This window comes from Lithobates pipiens, unplaced genomic scaffold (genome assembly GCF_037356315.1).
Source record: "Lithobates pipiens isolate NorthernLeopardFrog02 unplaced genomic scaffold, aLitPip1_a1.2 Scaffold_18, whole genome shotgun sequence".
NCBI lineage: Eukaryota > Metazoa > Chordata > Amphibia > Anura > Ranidae > Lithobates > Lithobates pipiens.
In genome coordinates, this window is record NW_027507758.1 from 634,379,168 (window position 1) to 634,405,607 (window position 26,440).

The window sequence follows — 26,440 nt, forward strand, 5'->3', positions numbered from 1 at the left end:
GGCTCGGGACGGAGGCTTGGGACACAGGTAGGCTGGACACACACACAAGGCTGCACGGACACACACACACACACACACACACACACACAGGGATGGATGGATACACACACAGGGATGGATGGACGGACACACAGGGATGGATGGACGGATGAATACACACACACACACACACACACACACACACACACAGGGATGGATGGATACACACACAGGGATGGATGGACGGACACACAGGGATGGATGGATGGATGGACACACACACAGGGATGGATGGACGGACACACACACAGGGATGGACGGACACACAGGGATGGACAGCCATGTCTCACCCTCGGCTTATACACGAGTCAATAAGTTTTCCAGTTTTTTGGGGGTAAATTGGGGGCCTCGGCTTATATTCGGGTCGGCCTATACTCGAGTATATACGGTAAATAGTACACCAAGTCTGGTTTTCCCAGAGCCCAGTCTTCCAAAAGGAGAGGACTTACAGGCAAAACCTAATTTCTTCGGATGACGAGGCCCGGGTACCATATAATCTTGGGAGTCAAATATCGGCCCGAGATATGGATCCGGTTATCATAGCCCTTAGGCCCTCGCAGGGACCTGCATAGAGCTTTCTTCATAGCACATGATTTACGCGACCAACCACCTTAGACACTGGCGAAAAAACTGAGGTGCCTCCCATATGGGAGGGGTTATATAGGGGAGGAATTCTCCTTAATTGGGGGTTAGCCAGTGTCCAATCACCAGAGGTGCCTATATAACCCACTATGTAATGAAGCTCCTGTGTCCCGTGATGTATGATCAAGAAAAGTCCTTTGCACTCTGCCTTCGGGGCAAGCATAATGCAAAGGAGTGCTGTTGTGCATCATAAAAAAAACACAAATTGAACAAATTTATTTTCAGTCAAAAAAGATATTTATTTAACAAAAATAAAAGGTTTGGGATCACAACTGGTGATAGGCGGTGGTGGATGCTTGCTCACCATGGGCATGTGGGGATTACAGGGTAATGCTCGGGGTTGGCGATCATGCAAAAAATCCTGCTGGTAGCGGGGTACAGGATATTAGGGAATAAAATGGGAGGTGGAAGGTGAAAAATCACCGTAGGAGTGTGGGGTGTAGAATGAGGTCTGGGACGGGATAGGTGGTGGTTGGCGTTGAGGAGGGGGCTGATATTGAGAGGGGGGTGCTAGCACTGCTGAGGTCCCGGGGGCCATTGGGGGGGGATTACGAGAAACATTATATGGATTGCATGGAGGTGGCCCACCACTTAGTTTTGCTTGTCGGAATTGCGCAGCAATACCATAAATGCGATCCATACAATTCTTCTCTTGGTCTCCCCCAATGTCCTCTAGGATGTGGTATAGGCTGCGGCAGAAGCAGGCGCGTGGGTTGCTGACATCCAAAAACACATCCATACTGCGCCTCTCCTGCAGCACTTCCTGCAGCAGTGCTAGCACTCTGTCATCTGCCTCCATATTGAAGCCGCCCCTCGTCTGACGACCACGCCCACGAACACCGCCACGACTGCGCTCCTTTCGACATTGTTGACTTCCAGTCGACGCAGATTCCAAGGCCCTTGATTCCTAAAAAAGAACAAAAATGTTTACATTGACATGGACAGACAGACATAAGCAGTTACCTCATCTGTGCACTGAACACCTCCCTCACTCAGTGCATGTGGAGATCCAGTGCTCACCATAGGACGGGTGGGTCTTTCAACTTCTGCCTCTTCTGCAGCCACCTCTCTTTGTCTAAGTTTAGAAGTTGTCCTGCAGACAATACAAAATTAATAAACGTAACCACTTCAGCCCCGGACCATTTAGCTGGCCAAAGACCAGAGTACTTTTTGCTTTCTGGCACTGCATCGCTTTAACTGACAATTGTGTGGCCGTGCGACATGGCTCCTAAACAAAATTTACTTCCTGTTTCCCCCCCCTCAAATAGAGCTTTCTTTAGGTGGCATTTGATCACCTCTGCAGTTTTTATTTTTTGCGCTATAAAAAAAAAGAGCGTAAATTTTGTAAATAAAGCAATATTTTTTACTTTTCGATAGAATAAATATCGCCAAAAAATATATAAAAAAACATTTTTTTCCTCAGTTTAGGCCGGGACGTATTCTTATACATATTTTTTGTAAAAAAAACAAAGACAAAAACAAAACGCAATAATCGTTTATAGATTGGCCAAAAGTTATAGCATCTACAAAATAGGGGATAGTTTTATGGCATTTTTATTAATAATAACGGCGATCTGCAATTTTTATCATGACTGCGACATTAAGGCGGACACATCTGACAATTTTAACACATTTTTGGGACCACTGTCATTTTTACATCGATCAGTGCAATTAAATTGCACTGATTACTGTAAAAACGACACTGGCAGTGAATGGAGTTAACCTCTTCCTCTCCGCGAGACGATCGCCGGTGTCCCCACGGACATACAGTCCGCGGGACCCGCAGTCGGACTCACGGAGCTTGCGCCGCCAAACATGAGCCGCCACGGTGGCAAATTCAAAGGTACACCCATTTGCGCAGCCGTGCCATTCTGCCGATGTATATGTACATGCGGCGGTCGACAAGCGGTTACAATAGCCATGGAACATACCACCTGAAAAGCAATGTAAATAGGCAAATAGATAAAAAAAAAAAAACTTACGGTCTGGTGTTGTCCATCATATTTTGCCGTAAGAACAGCAAATTATTGTGATAGACATGAGGTCTTTTGGCAGGCGCTGGTGCTCCACTACATGCTGCCTTGTCTTCGTCCGTCAGGTCCCTCCTGACAGGGTCGCGTAGTGATTTCCAGTGGCGCTGTAAAGTTTTGCCTAAAATAATGTGGAAAACAAGGGTTTAATATACAATCTTCATTTACATTACACGCAAACAGATCATGCATTCAAGGAAAATAGACTTACTTATTTCCTTTCTTTCTCCATGTCTCATGTCTTCCCAGCCAGGGGTAATAGCAACACTTATACCCTCCCATGCTTTTACTTTTCTGATGTGGTCTCCATGTAGTAGATGTGCCACATCCCACAGTTCAGGATGGGCCTGAATAGCATTTATTGGGTCAACTTGTGACACAGCACTTGCCATCTTCTTGGTCTCTTCTCACCTACCCACAGTCACATGGCTGTGCAAAGGACTCTTGGGTAATCTAATGTCCAGAGAGGAATTTCCTGTTTTCACAGAGATTACAGTGTCCAATCAACTTTTTAGCAGCAAAAAAACGCCGGAGCTCAAAAACGCTGGTGCCGCGTTTGTGCACATTTTTACAGCTCTAGTGCAGCGTCACGGAACGTACTGGTCCTGGCTTTTTTTTTTACAGCTTAAAAATGCCTAGGTGAGCATGAAGCCATAGACTCACATGGACAGGTATTTTTAAGCTGCAAAAAACGCTCAAAAAAGCAGCTGTAAAAACGTCCGTGTGCACGAGGCCTTAGAATCATTTGCTTCCTTCTCTTGCCCAGGACTACATGACCCATGAGGCCTTGCTCCTCACACATTCAAGTTCTCAGGCATTTACTGACATGTATGGATGGTGTACTGAGCTGTATTTTCTGATATGTAAAGAAATAATGCATTCTGTATGCAGGCCAATTAATCGACTGACCAACTAATTGTTTCTGAAAATAGTTGACAACAGTTTTCATAATTGATTATTTGTTTCAGCCCAACATCTCTGAATCTCCTACCAGTTAATTTCTTTATTCATGGAGTGAGGAAACTATGAGAACTGTCTTTTATAGGAGTGACAGTGATGAGGGGATTATAGGACGAGTGTCCCCTCCCCCCTCTATCACTCATTGCCATCTTCCCAACACAAGAAGTCCTGCACTTCCTTATTTAGTCCATGATTTAGTCATGAATAACAGCGGGGCTGAGCCTCACCAGAGGTCAGAGAGTGAGGATGGGGGGAGAACAACCAAGATGAAGACTGGACTGATCCTGAAGACCCCCATCATTGGGTTATTGACTCCTCCCTCATTATCACTTTCTGTTTAAGGTTCCAGAGTTTGAGGACGTTATCACATTATTATCACCATGTAAAAGTCTGTGCTCCAATCAAATCATCAAATATAAAATGTCCAGCTGGTAAGAAATGTGTGCAAAAGTAGTCAGGACTATGTAATGTACAACTTATTATATAAGATACAACAAATAGGATTTTATAGTATCAGAATTATGTAATGTACAGTATACAGTGCAGGGTTCCGGACTCGTAATATTGGTATTCTGTAATCAGTGGAAGATGAAATGTTTACATGAGACAAGTTGCAGAGGTCCCACACCGCTGCCTCCCATCTCCTGAGACTGCACTCAGTGACTTGGGTCTGAGACTATACAGACATATCCCTCCACCCGACACAGCCAGCAGACAGCAGAGCAAGTAACCCTGGGAGAATTGTTCTGTCAGAGATCTTGCCAGAAGACCCAAAGCACATACCCCAGGTCTAGTAACACCTATGGTGAAAATCAATATTTTGCTGTCAGATGAACCCCAGAATCTTCATAAATCCAGTCCAGATATATAAATTGTGTCTGCAGCACAGAGAAGGAAGATTATCCGAGAGAAATACAGGAATACAGGACGGGCAACACAGCTCAGGAAAGTGACCAGGGGATTACAGGCTGATATCACCCAGTCCTTGCCCTACTTTGGACCAATCAGTGAGCAGTATGGGTGGAGGAATGTATTTAGTGTTAATGACCCACCTGTGCTGATCTCTGTAGGAGTGTCCTCCTTTATAAATGTCCCCGTTATTCCATCCTCCTCCATAGACTGCTGATCATCCCTCACATACCTCTCTTCTTCTTCTGCTTTAACCTCAAATTCTATATCGATTGGATCTCCACTCTAAATCAAGAAAATGAGAGAGAATATCAACTATAAGATAATAGGATTTTTGTACTGGTAAAATCCTTTTCTCTGAAGTTCATTGACGGGCACAGCTCCAGTAATCTTGACAGTAGGGTTATTCCGCCACCTTCAGGAGAGGACTAGACAGAACATGTAATAGATGTGAAGAACAACAGAACTTACAGTTCCGCCCAGGGGTTGGTCCCTCTGGTAATAACCCCTCAGCCTGCTTCCTGCAGCTCAGTACGTCAACAAGTAGTATAAGGTAAACCATAGGAGGGGAAGGTGCTGTGTCCGTTAATGAACTTCAGACAAAAGGATTTTACGGGGAGTACAAAAATCCTATTTTCTCTGAAGTTCATTGACGGACACATCTCCAGTAATCTTGACCATAGGGACGTCCCCAAGCAGTGTCATAACGAGGGTTGGGAACAGCAAAGATGAAGACTTCCGCGCCCTCAACATAGTTGAAATCACAGCGTCAGACAGGCCTTGGTTCCTTAGCACCTGGCTTTCAACAGCCATGCCGTTAAAACCAGCGACGGTAAAGCAGGATGGAGAATCGGACCTTGAGACAGAAGGTCTTCTCGCATCGGTAGCCGCCAGGGAGCGTCCGCTACCAGGCGTACTAAGTCGGCGTACGAGGACGCCGAGGCCAATCTGAGGCAATCAGAATCACTGGAATCTGTGGAGCAGACATGGTAACAGTTTTAGCAGAGGAAAGGTGTAGATCAGTCGGTACTGATCCCATGGAGCCACTAATGCATCTGACACTTCCGCCCAAGGATCTCTTGTCCTGGATACGAACTTCGGCACCTTCCGATTGAGCCGAGAGGCCAGGAGGTGTGCCCCACCACAGGCACAGAAGCCTGAACTCCTCCAAATGCAATGACCACTCTCCTGGGTCCAGCATCTGGTGACTTAGATCGTCTGCCTGCCTTTCTACTCCCGGGATGTAAATGGCCGACAGGGCCGGTAGATGCCGTTCTGCCCACCGAAGGATGTGAGTGACCTCCAGTGCTGCAGACGAGCTTCTTGTTCCTCCTTGATGGTTGACATATGCCACCCCATGGCGTTGTCTAATTGGATCCTGATCGAACGCCTTCTTAGTCTCATCGACCATGTGGAGAGGCATAGCCTGATTGCTTGGAGTTTGAACACATTGATCGGCAACTTGGATTCTTCCCCCGATCAGAGGCTCCCAGTACTCCACCCCAGCTGGTCAGGCTGGCGTCCGTTGTGATCACCGTCCAATGCAGAGGTAGGAACGACTTCCCGGACCGAAGTGCCGGAGATCTCAGCCACCAGAGCAGGGAGTCCTTGACTAACTGGCTCATCCAAATCTGACGATCCAGGGATAATGGAGATTTGTCCCATTTTGTCAAAATCTCCTTCTGCAAGACTCTGGTGTGAAATTGGGTGTACGGTACTGCCTCGAAGGCCGTGAGAGTCTGCAGTTTGTCTGAAGGGAGAATCCCTCTCGCTTCCACGGAGTCCAGCAGTAAGCCTAGGCACTCCAGGCGCTGAGTCGGCACAAGCACCGACTTTTTGAGGTTCAACAGCCATCAAAATTCCTGCAGGGTTTGCATGGTGACTGCCACATCCTCTAATTTGGAGGCGGAAGATGCTCTCAGGAGGAGATCGTCTATGTAACCCACGATTGCGATCCCGCGTTGTCACAATAACGCCAAAATTGGAGCCAATACATTGGTAAAGACTCGGGGTGCTGAAGCCAAGCCAAAAGGGAGAGCCACAAACTGGTAGTGGTCTACCCCTACTGCAAATCGCAGAAACCTCTGATGCCTGAGGCATATGGGTATGTGCAGGTACGCGTCCTGGATATCCAGAGATGCCAGGGAGTCCCCCTGATGGAGAGCAGCAACTACAGAGCGAACTGATTCCATTCTGAACCTCTGGACTTTCACAAAGCAATTGAGGGATTTCAGGTCCAAGAATGGACGTACCCCTTCCTTTTTGGGGACTACAAACAGATTGGAGTAGAACCCCTGAAACCTTTCCGTTTCCGGAACAGGCACTATCACCCTGCGGCTTAACAGGTCCCTAACTGCCCCCAACAGGGCCTCCCGGCGAGCCGGGAGTAAAGGTATGCTGGAGGGAAAGAATCTGTTTGGTGGCCAAGAGAGGAACCACCGGGCTACAAACTCCCAAAGGCGACCCCCCCACCCGAGCTTGCAAGGCCAGGGACGCTTCTGTCCTTCAGAGGTCGCCCTGTCGGACTGGGAACATTTTGCCAAAGTCCTGGGCGGACGAAAAAGCCTCTTTTGAGAGGAAAATGAGGGCTCTTGCCTGCAGCATGCCTCCTTACTCTTCCTGGACTGTGGGAGCAAGGTGCTCTTCCCACCTGTGACATTCTTAATAATGTCATCCAGCGACAGGCGCCGCAGCACCACTGCTGACACTGATGACCTGGAGAGCAAGGGAAGCGTATCCAGGGCCGCATCACAGATGTACTTAAGACCTTGCAATAACTGGTCTGCCAGTTCTACGCAGACAGGAGAGGCCTGCTGCTTCTCCAACTGGCGGTGCAAAAGTTTTGCCCACTCAGTAAGTGTCTGCGACACAAATGCTGTGGCCAGAACTGGTCGTATCGCTGACCCCACTACCGTAAACAAGGAACAGGCCACTGCCTCTGCCTTCCTGTCGGTAGGGTTCTTAAATGCAGGAGTCCCCTCTACCGGGATCATCCATGACCGGAGGAGCCGACCATTTTTTTAAGAAGGCTCTCTTCAAAGGGGTAATGCACCCCCATTCTTTTTGGGACCTCGAAGGTTCATTGCGGACTTCCCCATTCCTTGTATATGAACATATCGAAATAAGTCAGATACGGAAACACCTTAGGTGTACGGGCTGGCTTACGGGACCCAAAAGGGACCGCTACTTCAGCAGAGGATCCTGCTGTATCCTGAATTTTCAGGGTATCACGCACAACTGTGATAAGTGCTCCAACTAGCGATTTGTCTTGCGCGGACCCGGACGGGGACCCATGCTCACTGTCCGATCGGTCCTGTTCGGTGTCCTCTGACACATCAGAGCAGGGGCTGCAAGTCACTGCGGGGCCCGAATCTGAGTCAGAACTCTCCCCGGAGGACGGGGGGGGGCAGGGGGAATCTTTTACCACCTTTGCGCCCGCACACCGCCTCCACCTTGGCAACGAACGTTTCAAGGACTGCCTACAAAGCGTCCAAAGGCACTGCACTATTTGCAATTGCAGGGAGTTCGGGAAGAAACACCAGTTTCTGAAGCCATGCTGACCCACCCTGTCTGCCACCCTTGGGGACTTAGGACAGGTGCTCAGTCCCACCCTCCTAGCTGCTGCAGACTGAGGGGCCCCCACCGCAGGACTCACCGCCCAACCGAGTGCTGCGCCGCTAAAAGTAACTGTACACATAGAATGAACAGAGATAATGGAGGCAGACAGCACTATGGCGGCAGCACATGCAGAGCCCACAGACACCAGAAGAGAGACCACAGACAACCAGCGCAGCCCCCAATCCAGGATCAGAGCCCTCCGGAGGAGCCCTGGCTCAGGTACACAAACCGTTCAGTATCTCAGTCATGCAGCATCCCCCACAGAGGAAATTAGGGACAGGGAGAGGAAAGGGAGAAGAGAGACCCCCTAATCGACCTCCCAGGGAATGCCCAGCTGTTCAAACCCGCCGAGGCAGGAAGAGCTGTACTTACCATCTGGACGAGCTGGGGATATCCCATCACAGACCCACATTCAAGAAGTACAGGGTGGCTGTTGGCCACGGTACACTGTAACAAAGACATCGGTAGTCTGGTCATATGTGTGCCCCGGAGCGTTGCGCTCACTGGCCGCCCCTGAAGCCTTAGGGGCATGTCGTGGCGACCCAGCGCATAGCTAGGACCTGCTCACGCTCGATGACTAGGCTGGGAGACTACAAGGATCCATATTATCCAGCCTTTCACCCAGCCGGCTGTTGATAGCAGATCACAGGATCTTAAAATCTTGCGCAAAAGGCAAAAATCCAGAAAAAAAAAATCCCAAAACCAATGGTCCCGGGGGAGTCTAGGTCCTTCTCCTTCACTAGGCAGAAAAAAAACTGAGCTGCAGGAGGCAGGCTGAGGGGTCATTACCAGAGGGACCACCCCCTGGGCGGAACTGTAAAGTTCTGTTTTTCACATGTATTACATGTTCTGACTAGTCCTCTCATGAAGGTGGCGTAATAACCCTACAGTCAAAATTACTGGAGCTGTGTCCGTCAATGAACAAAAGGGAAATAATCTTTATTATTGCAACATCACATTAAAAAAAATCTACACATTGGTGTTGATTCACTAAAGGAAAATCCACTACGCACTACAAGCGCACTTGGAAGTGCAGTCGCTGTAGCTCTGAGGGGGAAGATCTGAAATGAGGGGAAGCTCTGCTGATTTCTATCATCCAGTCACGTGCAAGCAAAAATGCTGTTTTTTTTATGTTCCCCTCAGATCTACAACGACTGCACTTCCAAGTTTGCCTGTAGTGCACAGTGGATTTACCTTAAAGTGGTTGTAAACCCTTACAGACCACTTTAACCTACATGTAAGCCTAGATTACCTAGATTACAGGTAAGCCTACACGCTTAAGGAGATATTTTCTTAAAGACAGGCACCGCGCCATAGACAAATGGCAGAGGCACTGAGTGTGCCATTAGTGAAGGGGATCATGCCGTCACTGACGCCTCCTGGGCGCATGCGCCGGAGTGACGTCATCGCTGCTCCAGCCAGTCACAGCGCTGGAGCAGCGATACCTGGAAGTCACTCCGGGTATCATGGCGGCGACAGAGAAGGTGGACGAGTCGCCTTGGGGACATCGATCTATACTAGCTCATTATGCCATTGTCCTGCAGGGTGTTTTTTTTTTTTTTATTAGAGAGGGTTTACTTCTTCTTTAAGTAAATAAATCCCCTTGTCTACTCAAGTTCATGTTCTAGATGATCTATCCTACCAACCTTGTAATAGTGAGGGATGGTGTGATCTTCCTGTGTGGAATCCCGGGAATACAGAGGACGGGGACATCTCTCTGGTGGGTTCCTGGTATTAGGTGGCTCCATCATATCCTTGTGTCCTTCTGAAAACTCCTCCATCACTCCATACTCCTCATCCTCCTCCTTATACTCTTCTTTAACATCAATATGATCATCCCCGAGTTTTCCACTCTGAATATGTAATAAAACATTCATTGTAATAAACATGCTGTGTATAAATAATAGCTAACAATAATTGTCAATCATCTACCTGATGATGGTGGGGGATGGTGTGACCTTCCTGTGTGGAATCCCGGGAATACAGAGGACGGGGACATCTCTCTGGTGGGTTTCTGTAGCTGGATGACTCCACCATGGTGTCCTGGTACAGATCTTCGTGTTCTTTTAGAGACTCCTCCATCACCCCATCCTCATCATCCTCCTCTTTTATCTCTTCTTTAACTTCAATTTTAGAATCTCTCAGGTTTCCACTCTGAATATATAATAAAAATGACATCAATGGTAACAATGCACATAATGTACAGATCCTAATGATATTATCAGTGATTGTTCCTCATCTACCTGATGATGATGAGGGATGGTGTGACCTTCCTGTGTGGAATCCCGGGAATACAGAGGACGGGGACATCTCTCTGGTGGGTTCCCATTACTGGATCCATCTGTAGGAAACACACACACTGACTGAATACATTGTTTCTATGTGTTTATCAGATGATGGGGGATCTAGGTGGAGCCTCCGTACTGCTCTCTCCTTTACAATAAAGTCTCCTCTTACCCGGTGATGTGAGGGGCGGCTGATTGTCCATCATGACGTCCTTGTAGAGATCCTTGTGTCCTTCTAAATACTCCCACTCCTCCATGGAGAAATAGACAGTGACATCCTGACACCTCATAGGAACCTGACACACACAATGATACAGTCACCATCCAGACACATCCCTTGTCTGTTACTGGATAATGTCCCAGAATTCCCAGAATCCTCCTCACCTCTCCTCCATCATCTCTCTGGTGACTTCTAGAATCTTCTTTGTATTTCTCTATTCTATCAGGGAGGGAGGTGGAGGCAATGTGATGTCATATGATCTCCAGACTTCACAGGAGGAAAACTCTAGATCTGAACACAAAGAGCAAATCAAATTATATTCTCAGAAACCTACTCACCTCACCATTCAGGTCTCCATTTTAATAAAGGTATTATTTATACTGAGGTATAAATTACCCACACAGGACCCCCAAACTCCGTAGGTTAAAAGCTTGTTGCCGTTATTCTGAAGTCATTATATACAATGCAGGACCAACATTACTACTTTGCTAATGAGAATGCCATGGGTCCGACCACATCCTAAGAGCATCAGAAAAAAAGCCAGATGGAGGGACATTGGGAGGAGGAGCTGTGAGGTCAGTGTGATGTCATAGGACATATAGACTCTGGATGGAGGGACATTTGGAAGGGGAGATTTGAGGGGTCCTCTATATGAGGCTCCGATGGAAACCAAATCATTGTTCCTGGGTGTGTCCTTCCTCTCCTAAACTGAAGAGTGAACTTTGACCTTTACCATACAGAAATGTGTCAGGAATGTGTGAAAGTAAGATCTCATGTGATATCAGGTGATGTGCGGAGGAACGGAGTGTAAATAGAAGACAATTTTCTCCAGAGCTAATGGTGGGGATGGATTTTGCTGAGTGCTGGTGCCAAGTTCCCACCTCCCAGGATCACTGCAGGTGTGGAGAAAAGCTGTGTAAGAGGATATGGAGGAGAGATGAGGAGGAGATCCAGGAATCAGGATAAAGGTCAGGACAAGCAACAGACGAGCGCATCCAAGAGATGAAGCCGGGGTCACTACACAGAAAATCAATCCAAGGAAACAACAGGCAGGACGCGGAATAGCAAGAAGGAGCTCAGAGACACATGAGAATATTGCTCAGCCAATGGGAGATGATCTCAACATGACTTACATAATGAAGGAGACGAGGGGGAGGGGAGGAAGTCACTTATGGTGACTAGGGATGAGCTTGGTGTTCGAGTCGAACGCATGTTCGCCCGAAGCCAGAACTCCGTGGGCTGTTCGCTTAAAAATTTGCGTGGCGCTCACGGCTCACAATGCACTGCGCCATCGCAGTGCATTGCTGGCTCATGATTGGCCAAGCATGCACTGTGACCCCGCATGCTTGGCCAATCACAGCGCCGGCAGCGAGGAGAGCCATGATTGGCCATAGGCAGAATGCCTGTGGCCAATTATAGCTCAGGCTCTGTAGTACACGCCCCACACTATATAAGGCCGCCAGCGCGGCGGCCTTGTGTAGTGTTCCGGCGTCTGCAGCAGTTAGTGGATGTTGTGTGTGTGCCTTCACCACACAATACATCTGTATCTACCCTTCATTGCTGTTCTGAGTGTTCTCTAATTGAGCCATCTGCCATCTGCAGTAGCTAGTGGGCAACTAGGTGTTGTCTGTGTGCCAGCACTGCAGAATACACCTGTATCTAGCCATTGTTGCTGTTCTCTAATTGAGCCATCTGCAGTAGTTAGTGGGCAACTGGGTGTTGTCTGTGTGCCAGCACTGCAGAATACACCTGTATCTAGCCATGGTTGCTGTTCTCCAATTGAGCCATCTGCCATCTGCAGTAGTTAGTGGGCAACTGGGTGTTGTCTGTGTGCCAGCACCACAGAATAAACCTGTATCTAGCCATTGTTGCTGTTCTCTAATTGAGCCATCTGCCATAGTTAGTGGACAACTGGGTGTTGTCTGTGTGCCAGCACTGCAGAATACACCTGTATCTACCCATTGTTGCTGTTCTCTAATTGAGCTATCTGCAGGAGTTAGTGGGCAACTGGGTGTTGTCTGTGTGCCAGCACTGCAGAATACACCTGTATCTACCCATTGTTGCTGTTCTCTAATTGAGCCATCTGCAGTAGTTAGTGGGTGACTGGGTGTTATCTGTGTGCCAGCACCGCAGAATACACCTCTATCTACCCATTGTTGCTCTTCTCTAACTGAGCCATCTGCAGGAGTTAGTTTGTGTTGTGTGCCTCCAGCACAGTATACACCTGTAGCTACCTATATTGCTCTTCTCTAATTGAGCCATCTGCAGGAGTTAGTTGGTGTTGTGTGCCTCCAGCACAGCACAGTATACACCTATATCTACCCTTTATTGCTGGTGTTCTATAATAAAGGCATCTGCAGGAGTTAGTGGGTGTTGTGTGCCTCCAGCACAGCACAATATACACCTGTATCTGCCCTTTATTGCTGGTGTTCTATAATAAATGCATCTGCAGGAGTTAGTGGGTGTTTTGTGCCTCCAGCACAATATAAACTACCCAATTGCTGGTTTTCCCATCTCCCTGCAGGCCATTACCATGTCTGGAAGGCCAACAAGGAGAGACAGACAGGCACGAGCCAATAAAAGAGGGCAAGCAGGCTCTGTGTCTAGAGACAACAGTGCTGGTCGTGGATGCGGTGCATCGTCATCAGCACATGGCCATGGGACACGCTTGTCCTTATTTTTGGCAGCTGGACTTGTTGAGTCACATCATGTCGAAGACTTGGTAGAGTGGATGACCAAGCCCTCTTTATCCTCCTCATCCTCTCTCACCCAGGCTCAGGGTACTGGCAAAGCAGCTGCCAACGCATCCTCTTCCCTCGTCTCAATGTCCTCATCAGTGACTCCTTCTCTAGGCCTACCGCGTCCTCCTGAGGAGTCCCCCGAATTGTTTGAGCACAGTGTTGGGTACATGCTCCAGGAGGATGCCCAGTGTTTTGTAGGCTCTGATGATGATACTCAGCTAGAGGAAGGCAGTAGCATTAGCGCAGAGAGAGGGGATGCTCAAGAAGGACAGTAATCTAGCAGTCATGTTCCACAAGCTGCAGCATACTGCCAGGTTTGCTCCAGTGATGAAGAGGTAGGGGATGATGACGGCACTGGCTCCACATGGGTGCCTGGTAGGAGAGAGGAGGAGGCACATCTCCAATGAGGCAGGATGCCCTCGGGGGGCAGCACACCGACTGAATCACACCGCAGAGCTCCGCCTGTGCAGGGCGCTGCCTCTGCGCGTTATTCTAAAAGTTCTTTGGTGTGGGCCTTTTTTGAGACGAGTGCATCAGATTGCACCGCTGCTATTTGCAACATATGTCTCAAGCGTATCTCTTGTGGCCAAAACATCAGCTGCTTGGGCACCACATGCTTGACCAGACATATGTTGACCTGCCATAAAGCTCGTTGGCAAGCGTACCTCAAACACCCAAACCAAAGAACAAAGCGGACCTCTCCTTGCTCCTCATCAGCTGGGATCTCCAACCCAACTAGACCTTCAGTCCTCTCTGAAACCTGTGCTGAGAGGAATGAAGGTGTAGAATTAGGTGTGTCACAGCCAAGTGCTTGCGGGCACTCTGCTAGCAGTACACCCACGTCCGATTGTAGCAGGCAAATTTCCATGCCCCACCTGCTGGGCTGTAGAAAGAAGTTCACTCCCAGCCATTCACATGCCCAGCGGTTGAATGCTAGCTTGGCTAATTTGCTAGCACTTCAACTGCTACCTTTGCTAGACTCGGCCCCCTTCCGTGAGTTTGTGGAATGTGCGGTTGCTCAGTGGCAGGTCCCCAAACGCCACTTTTTCTCACGGAAGGTGATTCTGGCTCTCTACTGGCATGTGGAAGGCAATGTCCTTGCCTTGCTGGACAGGGCAGTCAGCGGTAAGGTGCATATTACTGCTGACTCATGGTCCAGCAGGCATGGACAGGGACGTTACCTGTCTTTCATGGCCCATTGGGTCACTCTTCTGGTAGCTGGGAAGGATGCAAGACAAGGTGCAGTAGTGTTGGAGGTTGTTCCGCCACCATGCCTCCAAAATGCTACTACTGGTTGTGACACACCTCTCTCCTCCACCCCCTCCTCTTCTTCTTTCAACATGGCCTCTTCCAGTGCTCTGTCCTCGGAACCAGCGGTGCTCCGTAGGTGTTCAAGGGGCTACGCAAGTACGCAGGCAAAACGATGCCATGCCATGCTTGCGCTGGTTTGTTTGGGGGACAGGAGCCACACTGGGGCAGATATTTTGTCAGCTCTGCAGGGGCAGGCCGAGATGTGGTTGACGCCATGCCAGCTTAAGCCAGGATTGGTGGTTTACGACAATGGCACCAACCTCCTCTCCGCCCTCCGACAGGGACAACTGACCCATGTGCCCTGTGTGGCTCACGTCCTTAACCTGGTGGTGCAGCGGTTTTTGGGCAGGTACCCGGGCTTACAGGATGTCCTGAAGCAGGCCAGGAAAGTCTGTGTGCATTTCCGCCGTTCATTTAATGCCTGTGCTCCGCTGGCTGAGCTCCAAAAGGAGTTGAACTTGCCCAAGAACAGCCTTATATGTGACATGCCCACCAGGTGGAACTTAACGTTGGCCATGCTGCAGCGGCTGCACATGCAGCAGAGGGCCATCAATGAGTACCTGTGCGACTACGGCACCAGGACAGGGTCAGGGGAGCTCGGTTTTTTCTCACCAGCCAGTGGGGCATGATCAGGGATGCATGCACTGTACTGTCACCGTTTGAGGAGGCCACAAGGACGGTGAGCAGTGACAGTGCATGCATCAGTGACACTGTACCTCTTGTCCACCTCTTGGAGCATACGCTGCGTGGAATAATGGACAGGGCACTTGAGGCAGAACAGAGGCAGGAAGAGGATGACTTCCTTGCCTCTCAAGGCCCCCTTTATCCAGACAGTGTTCCTGCTGTCCCACCCATCACACAGGAAGAGGACGAGGACGAGGAGGATGATTGTGTCAGCATGGAGGTGGAGGCTGGCACTCAGCATCAGCAGCAGCAGCAGTCTTGTAGGGATGATTTACAGTCCCAAGAAACCTGTGGACTTGTACGTGGCTGGGAGGAGGTAGCTGCGGATCATGTTGTCCTTATTGACCCAGAGGACTCCGGACCGAATGCCTCAGCTAACCTACGCTGCATGGCCTCCCTGATCCTGCAAAGCCTGCGGAAGGATCCTCGTATTCTTCGGATCAAGGAGAGGGACCATTACTGGCTGGCCACTCTCCTTGATCCACGGTACAAGGGTAAGGTTGCCGACCTTATCTTGCCATCGCAGAGGGAGCAGAGGATGAGACATCTCCGGGAGGCCTTGCAGAAAGGTCTGTGCAACGCGTTCCCAGAGACTGGGAGGTTACAAACTCCTGGTCCTGGACAAGGTGTTGCTGAGGCATTGGTCAGAAGGAGCGGTGGAGAAGGTGGTAATCTCACCGATGCGTTCAGACAATTTTTTAGTCCGCAGCCCCAAGGTATGATCGGTTCCAGCAACCATTGCCAGCGTCTGATTTACATGGTGCAGGAATACCTAGGGGCAAGGTCAGACTTTCCCACCGAAAATCCTCTGGCTTACTGGGTCTTGAGGATGGATCACTGGCCAGAGCTTGCACAGTATGCAATTGAGCTACTGGCTTGTCCTGCATCCAGCGTTCTTTCGGAACGCACCTTCAGTGCTGCTGGTGGCTTTGTTACCGATCACAGGGTGCGCCTGTCCACCGACTCGGTTGATCGACTGACCTTCATAAAGATGAATCAGTCTTGGATCACCCACAGCTACCAAGCACCTGAAGCTGATGTAACCGAATAATTTTTTTTTGAAATATCACACCCCTTTAAGACTGCCTATGCTGATGCTGAGTGACTGTCCTGTTATGTTGACTGACTATCCTCTTCCTCCTCCGCTGATATCTTGGAAGAACATTTTTGGTTATGGGTGATGCCACCAGCCCAATTTTTAAGCCCCTGTTTAACAGTGGCGTTTAATTACAATTTTTGATGCAATGCTTTGCAGCAGGGCTCATTCCTGCACCACAACTATAGTATATGGGAGAGGTTGCAGTGTCGTGGCACCAGCACCAGTGCCACCAGCCCAATTTTTCAGCCCCTGTTTAACAGGGGCGTTTAATTACAATTTTTGATGCAATGTTTTGCAGCAAGGCTCATTCCTGCACTACAAATAGAGTATCTGGGAGAGGTTGCAGTGTCGTGGCACCAGCACCAGTGCCTAAGGCCCAATTTTTCAGCCCCTGTTTAACAGGGGCATGTAATTATAATTCTTGATATAATATTTCACAGCAGGGCCCGTTCCTGCGCCCACCAAGAGCAACTGTGAGGACTTACAGTGTTGTGGCACCAGCACCACTACCACAACCACCAAAGGCCCAATTTTTCTACCACTGTTCAACAATGGCATGTAATTACAATTCTTGATATAATCGTTCACAGCAGGGCGCCCCAGCGCCCACCAAGAGTCACTTTGAGGGCTTACAATGTTGTGGCAACACCAACACTTTTTTTTCCGCCATTTCTGCAGAGCATATAGGGCAGGCCCCTACTTTCAAACATCCAACTTACAAACATCTCCTACTTGCAAACGGAAGGAGACAACAGGAAATGAGATGAAAAAAGATGGACGGCAAAACAAATTATACAGGGGTGATAATCCTTCCCTATGTTTTCCAAAAAGCTTAAAAATAGATTTTTTTGACTGGAGCTACACTTTAACCACTTTCAGACCGGACCATTTTGCTGGTAAATGACCAGAGGTCTTTTTACAATTTGGCACTGCGCTGCTTTAACTGGTAATTGCGCGGTCATGCAATGTTGTACCCAAACAAAATTTGCGTCCTTTTCTTCCCACAAATAGAGCTTTCTTTTGATGGTATTTGATTGCCTCTGCGATTTTTATTTTTTGCGATATAAACGTAAAAAGACCGCAAATTTTGAAAAAAAATGATATTTTCTACTTTTTGTTATTAGAAAAATCCAATAAACTCAATTTTAGTCATACATTTAGGCCAAAATGTATTCAGCCACATGTCTTTGGTAAAAAAAAAGTCAATAATTGTATATTTATTGGTTTGCGCAAAAGTTGTCACATCTACAAACTAAGGTACGTTTTCTGGAATTTACGCAGCTTTTAGTTTACGACTGCCTATCTCATTTCTTGAGGTGCTAAAATGGCAGGGCAGTACAAAACCCCCCCAAATGACCCCATTTTGGAAAGTAGACCCCCTAAGGAAATTGATAAGTGGCATGTTGAGCCCATTGAATATTTTATTTTTTTGCCTCAAGCGATTGAATAATGACAAAAAAATAATTTTTATTTTTTTTTTACACAAAGTTGTCACTAAATGATATATTGCTCACACATGCTATGGGCATATGTGAAATGACACCCCAAAATAAATTCTGCTGCTTCTTCTGAGTACGGGGATACCACATATGTGGGACTTTTTGGGAGCCTAGCCGCGTACGGGGCCCCGAAAACCAAGAACCGCCTTCAGGTTTTCTAAGGGCGTAAATATTTGACTTCACTCCTCACTACCTATTACAGTTTTGAAGGCCATAAAATGCCAAGATGGCACAAAACCCCCACAAATGACCCCATTTTAGAAAGTAGACACCCCAAGCTATTTGCTGAGAGGCATGTTGAGTCCATGGAATATTTTATATTTTGCCACAAGTTGCGGGAAAATTACAAACTTTTTTTTTTTTTTTCACAAAGTTGTCACTAAATGATATATTGCTCACGCATGCCATGGGCATATGTGAAATGACACTCCAAAATAAATTCTGCTGCTTCTCCTGAGTACGGGGATACCACATATGTGGGACTTTTTGGGAGCCTAGCCGCGTACGGGGCCCCGAAAACCAAGCACCGCCTTCAGGCTTTCTAAGGGCGTTACAGTTTTGAAGGCCATAAAATGCCAAGATGGCACAAACCCCCCCCCCCAAATGACCCCATTTTGGAAAGTAGACACCCCTAAATTTAGGGGTACACTAGTGAGACTAGGTAATAAATGGCGGGTGCCCTGAAACTATAAAAAAATAACTAACCAACCAGCGTCACCTGTAACAGTTATATGGTGATCACTGGTGAAAGGGTTAACTAGGGGGCAATCAGGGGGCTTTATGCGGTAGTATATGGGGGTCCCTGGCGCTATAAAAAGCTGCGGCGAACCTAAATACCTACCTGCCTAACTAGCGTCACCTGTGACACTAATACAGCGATCAGAAAAACGATCGCTTATTAGGCTGGGTTCACACTGGAGCGATGCGGGAACGCCACGAATCCGCGGCGGGTTCCCGCATCACATGCCTCCCGGCGGCAGTTCACACTGCCCTATGCGAACTGCTGGGAGTGTCAGTGAAATGTTAATGACACCCCCAGATCAGTTCGCATATCGCAGTGCGATCTGCAAACTCGGATCGCATGGTGTGAACACCCATGCGATCCGATTCTGCTGCGGACCAAAAAAAGGGTCCCGTGCGAGTTTGCGGCGGGTGCAATGCGAATTCAGCCATACTATCTGTATGGCTGAACTCGAATCGCAGAGATCGGATGTGATTTGCACTGCAGTGCGGTGCGAATCACATTCGTTCTCATAAACCGCTGCAATGTGAACCCAGCCTTAGTGACACTGGCGACGGGGGGTGATCACGGGGTTAAACCTTTATTGGGGGGGTTAGGGGGGTACATTAGAACTAAAGGGGGCTAACCCTAACTGCCCTAACAGTTATTACAGTCACAAATGACACCAATGCAAAAAAAAGAAAAAAAAAATGACATTCGTGTCACTGTGACTGGGGGGCAGGGGTAATTGGGGGGGTGATCGGGGGGTAAAGGGGGGGTGTGAGTGTGCCTGGCATGTTCTACTGTGAAGTGTCGTGTTGGTGCAACTCACCGATCCTCTCTCCTCGGTGCCGGAACGAAAAATACCGACACGGAGGAGAGAATACATCACTTCCTCTGCCTGTGTTTACATTACAGGAGAGGAAGTGATGTGACGAAGGATTTCTATTCGTCGGGAGCGATCGCGAGGGGGTGGCCATGAATGAATGGCCGTCCCCTCATCCGGGATCGCTCCCGAACGAATACCGACCGCCGCAGGCACCGGGCGGGGGCAAGGACGTACATGTAAGCCCTTATGCCTGCCCGTGCCATTCTGTCGACGTACATCGTCGTGCGGCGGTCGGGAATTGGTTAAAAATGTACCAGTTCAAAATTACAGATTCTACTTAACACAACAAACCTACACAGTCCCTGTCTTGTTTGCACCGCCTGTATACTGCTGTTCTGAGTATATAGGGCCCGGTGGCACCACGCATTTCCTTTTTTTAATATGGGTACGGGGTTCCCCTTAATATGCGTACAAGACCCAAATAGGCTGGTAATGGGCAGGGAGGGCTACCCATGCCATTTTTCTCAATGATTTTCATCCATATTGCCGGAACTAGATATAACATTAAAACCGCAAGCAGTTTTAAATGACTTTTTTTCAGTTAAAATGTCATTTTGTGCAGGGACTGTTCTAAACACGGGAAACACACGGGAAACACTTCACAGGCATACTACAGACACCCCCCAGGCACGATATTTTAAAGAAAATTTCACTTTTTTTTCACTTTAATCGTCATTAAAATCAGTGCTCCCGCCAAAACAGCTGTTTTTCAAAACATTTTAGGCATTGACCCATGTCCCCTGGGGCAGGAGCCAGGTCCCCAAACCCTTTTTAGGACAGTATCTTGCATATTAGCCATTCAAATTAGCACTTTTTATTATACAGTACAGTTATACAATAGTGCTGGGGGGAGGATTCCCCCCTCCAATGTGTGGATGGGGGAATCACTTCAGTGTTTTCCTCTTATCCTGCTGGATGAACGATAAAACTGAACCATGTATGGCCAGATTCTGAAGAAAGATATATTCATCATCAACTGATCCCCCTGTAGGGGTTAATCTACATATTACCTCCTCTGCCGCCAAATCCAGCAGTGTCTTCTCTCTAAGTCCTTCCAAATGGAGCTTCCTGTCTGACCTCACTTCCTGTCTTCCATAGAGACTTCCTGTCTGGGTAGAGGTGATAGCACCACCTTGTGGAGCTCAGAGGAACTGCAGCCCCAAGAAACTTCTCATAGTGTGAACACGGCCTTGTGGTGTGTGTGTGTGTATTTTAAGGATGAGCTCAGGCGTGTTCGCATGATCCACGTGCACTATGCGTGGCTGCAGAGATTGGGCAATGTCTCACTGCCTGTCGGGCTCTGCACGTGGAGTATGAGAACATGCCTGAGCTGAAGAGGCGGAGCTCTGAGTGTGTATGAAGAGGAGGAGCTCTGAGTGTGTATGAAGAGGCGGAGTTCTGAGTGTGTATGAAGAGGCGGAACTCTGAATGTGTATGAAGAGGAGGAGCCCTGAGTGTGTATGAAGAGGCGGAGCTCTGAATGTGTATGAAGAGGAGGAGCCCTGAGTGTGTATGAAGAGGCGGAGCTCTGAATGTGTATGAAGAGGAGGAGCCCTGAATGTGTATGAAGAGGCGGAGCTCTGAGTGTGTATGAAGAGACGGAGCTCTTAGTGTGTATGAAGAGGAGAAGCTCTGAGTGTGTATGAAGAGGAGGAGCTCTGAGTGTGTATGAAGAGGCGGAGCTCTGAGTGTGTATGAAGAGGCGGAGCTCTGAGTGTGTATGAAGAGGAGGAGCTCTGAGTGTGTATGAAAAGGCAGAGCTCTGAGTGTGTATGAAGAGGTGGAGCCCTGAGTGTGTATGAAGAGGAGGAGCTCTGAGTGTGTATGAAGAGGCGGAGCTCTGAGTGTGTATGAGGAGGCGGAACTCTGAATGTGTACAAAGAGGAGGAGCCCTGAGTGTGTATGAAGAGGCGGAGCTCTGAATGTGAATGAAGAGGAGGAGCCCTGAATGTGTATGAAGAGGCAGAGCTCTGAGTGTGTATGAAGAGGAGGAGCTCTTAGAGTGTATGAAGAGGCGGAGCTCTGAGTGTGTATAAAGAGGCGGAGCTCTGAGTGTGTATGAAGAGGAGGAGCGCTGAGCGTGTATGAAGAGGAGGAGCTCTGAGCGTGTTTGAAGAGGCGGAGCTCTGAGCATGTTTGAAGAGGCGGAGCTCTGAGCATGTATGAAGAGGCGGAGCTTTGAGTGTGTATGAAGAGGCGGAGCTCTGAGTGTGTATGAAGAGGCGGAGCTCTGAGTGTGTATGAAGAGGTGGAGCTCTGAGTGTGAAGAGGCGGAGCCCTGAGTGTGTATGAAGAGGCGGAGCTCTGAGTGTGTATGAAGAGGCGGAGCTCTGAGTGTGTATGAAGAGGTGGAGCTCTGAGTGTGAAGAGGCGGAGCCCTGAGTGTGTATGAAGAGGCGGAGCTATGTGTATGAAGAGGCGGAGCCCTGAGCGTGTATGAAGAGCGGAGCTCTGAACGTGTATGAAGAGGCGGAGTTCTGTGTATATATTGCCATATTGCTCTGGTGAGTGGGGAAGCACCACTAAGGGGGCGCCCTCACCATCACGTGTGTAAGAGGGGGAAGAAGGCGTGGCTACACTACAGCTGCCACAGTTTGGAGCACCGAGAACTTTACACCTTATCAACTTTTCATTGGTTGGTGGATTTTTTTTTTTCAAAATAAATTTGTTGAAGTAGATTTAAAGTGGAAGCAGTGGACTTGCAGCGAACACTATATTGAGTACAAAATATTGAATGATTACATGAATTTTCACAGATTTTTAGTTTATTTAATACAGCAGCAAATATTATAAGATTAAAGAAGTAGGTGGAAAGTGGAAGCAGTGGATCTGCAGGGAACAGCATCTTGAGCACAAAGCACTTTATGTTGTATATGAATTTGCACATGGATCAGATTACTTCATTTATTGATAAACACCATAAGATCAGTGAAGTAGGTGTAAAGTAGAAGCAGTAGATCTGCAGAGAATATTATTTTGAGCACCTAGACCAGGGGCGGATCCAGAGTCTAGTCTTGGGAGGGGCACTGCCAGAATATACGTTTTTTTGGGGGCAATTTAGCGGAGAAATGGCTGGTGTTGGCGCTTCAATCATTATGGCACCATGGTTGTTATGGTGTCAGGATGATTGAAGAGCATTATTTCTATTATTACATTGTTATGTAGCGCCGGCTCCTGAAGAGCAAGCGCTATGTGTTTTTTTTTTCTATTTAAAATTCCTAAAACCACAGTTGGGTTTTGGGGTTAATTATACCAAATTATGGTTTCAGTACCAGTCCAGTTGGATTGCACTGGATTCTGCTTGGCCACAGGTGTCGCTGTCAGCACTGGCAAGTGTGAGAACGCAATCTAATAGGGCGTATTGAGTACCATTCTTTCTCGGAACCAGCCCATTGGGAGTGTCATCTTTCTGTGCATTTTGGGAGAGGGTACTTAAGGTACTGACATCACGTGTTTCTGGGTTCCGGTCCAGAAGATCTTTTCTGTCTGTTTGGTCCTGATCCTCCTGACCAGCCCTCATGGCCTGGGGTGCGGATCCATCCAATTCCAAGTCTCGGGGCTGACTATCCCGAGGCAAAGTAACTGGGAGGAGGATTCAAAGGTGGTCCAGTGCCGTCTCATCTGTGGAGAGGCCCAGCAACTGAGGAAGCAACCAGGGGAGGACTCTTCGGGAGAAGGCCATGCATAAGGCTGGCTTCTCAGAAGGAGCCTGGAGGCTCAGTTGAAAGACACTAAATGGATGTACACTCATACGGTATCGCCGGACCGGCTGCGAGATACTGGTACCGTATGATAGCTCTCTAAATTTATCTACATCCTTCAGTTACATTCAAGTCTATGGCAGAGACTTTATTTTACTTAAACACTCTATGGGCTGCTAGGCCTAGTGAGAGGAGGTCTATCCGGTAGCTGTGAGAATCCAGTTGTTGTGAGTGGTAGCTCTCTGGAATTCTATAGTGAGAGACTTCTTATCTTTTGCAGTTCCAAGAGTTCCAAGAGTACCTGAACTTCCTACCCAACCTAGACTGTTCTGTCTACTTATTGTCAAATAAAAATCCCAAAAGTGGATCCAGTGTCAGTTTCTGCAGTTCTTTGGGCCATCTACCTCGGGAAACGCCTAGAAGCACACAAGGTCAAGAAGGTAACGGTAAGCCCAATAAAACTAGCCGCTCCTTCGGGGGTCAGATCTACAGTTATATAAAATGAAACAGTTCAACTCACCATAATGCAGAATCAGTGGGAGCCCTGAGTGTGTCACTTGCCACGTCACCTGCCACACATTGCGGATTGTCACTTGCCACGTCGCCTGTCACCAGATGCAGATTGTCACTTGTCTGCTACAGTGGTCTCTTGCTGCGTCCCAGAGTCAGGCAGAAGATTACCAGTCAGGCAGCAGAGAGATGATGTTTTCTCTCTGCGGCTGCCTGCACAGTGAGGGCAGAACTGCAGGGATGCAGGTCAGAGCGGTGAGAGATGATGTCACCCCTGCCCACGGAGTCGCCCTCACTCTCACCCGCAGAGCTGCCCGCGCTTTCACCCACGGAGCCACCCACGCTCTCATCCGCGGACCAGCCCGCGCTCTCAACCACGGAGCCACCCGCGGACCAGCAACAGACGAAAAACAAGCTCTGGACTGCCGCACTCTTCAGAAAACCACTTTCTTTTATTGGAAAATCACATCACAGCTCAACAAAAGCAGTCAACAAGGAAGAATTGCTGAAATTTCGCACTAGATGACTAGCTCATATGATTAAGCACTACAGCTAGTGCGAAACATAAGCAATTTTTCTTTGTTCGCTGTGTTTGTTGAGCTGTGATGTGATTATCCATATAAAAGAAAGTGGTTTTCTGAAGAGTGCGGCAGTCCAGAGCTTTTTTTTTTTCATCTGTTGCTAGTGGTAATAGCCAGCACCTGTGGCTTCCCAGCCGAAGAGAACAGTCTACAGCCTGCATGTGTGCTCCTGGAGCGGTGAGATCCCTTCGCCTTCATATTACGCTGTCCACGGACCCGCCCGTGCTCTCACCCGTAGAGCCGCCCGCCCACTCACTGACCCGCATTCTCTGAGGGGGCAATTGCCCCGTTCCCCCACTGGATCCTCCCCCTGACCTAGACAGGGATCTCAAACTGGTGGCCCTCCAGCTGTTGCGGAACTCCAAGTCCCATCATGCCTCTGCCTTTGGGAGTCATGCTTGCAACTATCAGCCTCGCAATGCCTCATGGGACGTGTAGTTTCGCAACAGCTGGAGGGCCGCCAGTTTGAAACCCCTGAAAACTTTATATATGGATATATATATATATATATATATATATATATATATATATATATATATATATATATATATCCAGGCCTGAAGAGCAGTTCTCAAAAAGAGTTCCCAAAAGCAGCAGGATTCCAGGGACAGTGAGCACCTCTACACCCCCAGGGCCTAAAACGGAGGGGGCTGCCAGATGCAATATCCAGCAAGCTTTCCAGGGACGGTGCCACCAGCTAAACCCAATCCCATGTGTTTGGACAGGTTACAAGGCAGCCAGGTGGGTTGCTATTTTCAAGAAAGGGGACATAGAGCTTCTACAAGTTTGGAACTTTGCAAAAAATTCACCAAGAGGGCACAGAGCTCCTATAAGTGGATTTTTTTGCCAAATCTATTATTCTAAGCCGAGTCAAGCGTTTTGTTTTTTTTACATGTTAAAATCATCGATTCCCGATGAGATGCATACTAGCTCATTATGCCTTTGCCTTGCAGGGTGTATTTTTTATTTTTATTTTTTGCCTTTACTTCCTCTTTAAGGCCCTGTTTAAACTGGTCCTTCAGGGATTGACAGATGCCTATTGCAGCGACTGCGGGCTGAGTAACTGCACCTGCCAAACAAAAAGGAGGATTTTAACAGGAATTCCAATCTTTTATCTGTTGGATCCTTAAGCATTTGAGCATTGTCTACTAGACAAGTTAGACTTTTGCTCACACTGGATATAGCAGCGTCAACTGCTGGTACAAACCATATTTTGGTGAATTTCTCATCCATGGGATAAAGTACTGAGAATCTGATGATCCCATTCAGCATAAATGAGCTGTTCCAGTAATGCATGGATGGCAAACTTTCGGCTGACTCAGTTAAAGGCAGCTTGAAAGTGGAACGGACCATTTCTGTAATAGACAGTACCAGCAATTTCTCAGATTGCGAGGCTGAAAAGGGTTCTTCCCCCGTTGACTCCTCAGAAGGGGAATCATTGGATTGTCTTTCCTCCTGATCCCCTGAGGGTAATACATCATCCTCCACCCACTGTTCCCTTGATAAAGGGTCTAAGATGAGGGAAGGGGTTCTACCACGCTTCCTATCCATTTGGATGGAAGATGCGATTAAAGCCGCTAGTCTCTCCTCTAGCCCCAGCAGGGCGGAGGAAAAGGCATCTTCAGTCACGTATACAGAGGCTAAGATGTTAGAAGCAGCTGCAACAGCCACTGGTCCCAATGGCTCACCCTGGCTAGCCACTTCTGGTACTTCAGGTGAAGATGACAATGTGGAGGCATGATTAGAATTCTCAGCGTCTGGGAGTGATGCTTTAGGTACCTTTTTTAAGGTGTTTGCACCTGCCATTTTGAGAGGCATAGTCCTAAGCACAAAAGCAGAGGCACTAAAATAAAAGCAACACTTGCTGAGCTATAGTCTAGCAAATAAAATGCCGCTAATAAAGTTCAGCCTGGTGCTGAGTAAAATGTATTTCCTCTAATTGGGAATGCCTGTTTAAAGCTTTTTGGAAAACATAGGGGAAGGGTTATCACCCCTGTAACA

General features: G+C 48.2%; 2 protein-coding genes across 2 annotated transcripts in view; both read right to left on the reverse strand.

Annotated features, from left to right (window-relative positions):
- The window catches only part of LOC143989539 (uncharacterized), a 427,264-nt gene that overhangs the window by 79,167 nt on the left and 321,657 nt on the right, over positions 1 to 26,440 (reverse strand). The window lies entirely within an intron of this gene.
- On the reverse strand, positions 902 to 26,245 carry LOC143989987 (uncharacterized). The gene is made up of 10 exons (XM_077490229.1): positions 25,613 to 26,245; positions 20,658 to 20,756; positions 10,656 to 10,779; positions 10,442 to 10,539; positions 10,131 to 10,352; positions 9,845 to 10,051; positions 4,724 to 4,865; positions 2,664 to 2,832; positions 1,645 to 1,774; positions 902 to 1,588 (listed from the first exon to the last, which is right to left on the reverse strand). The coding sequence occupies exons 1-10, from the start codon at positions 26,243 to 26,245 to the stop codon at positions 1,067 to 1,069; spliced, it is 2,346 nt and encodes a 781-aa protein (XP_077346355.1). The 3' UTR covers positions 902 to 1,066.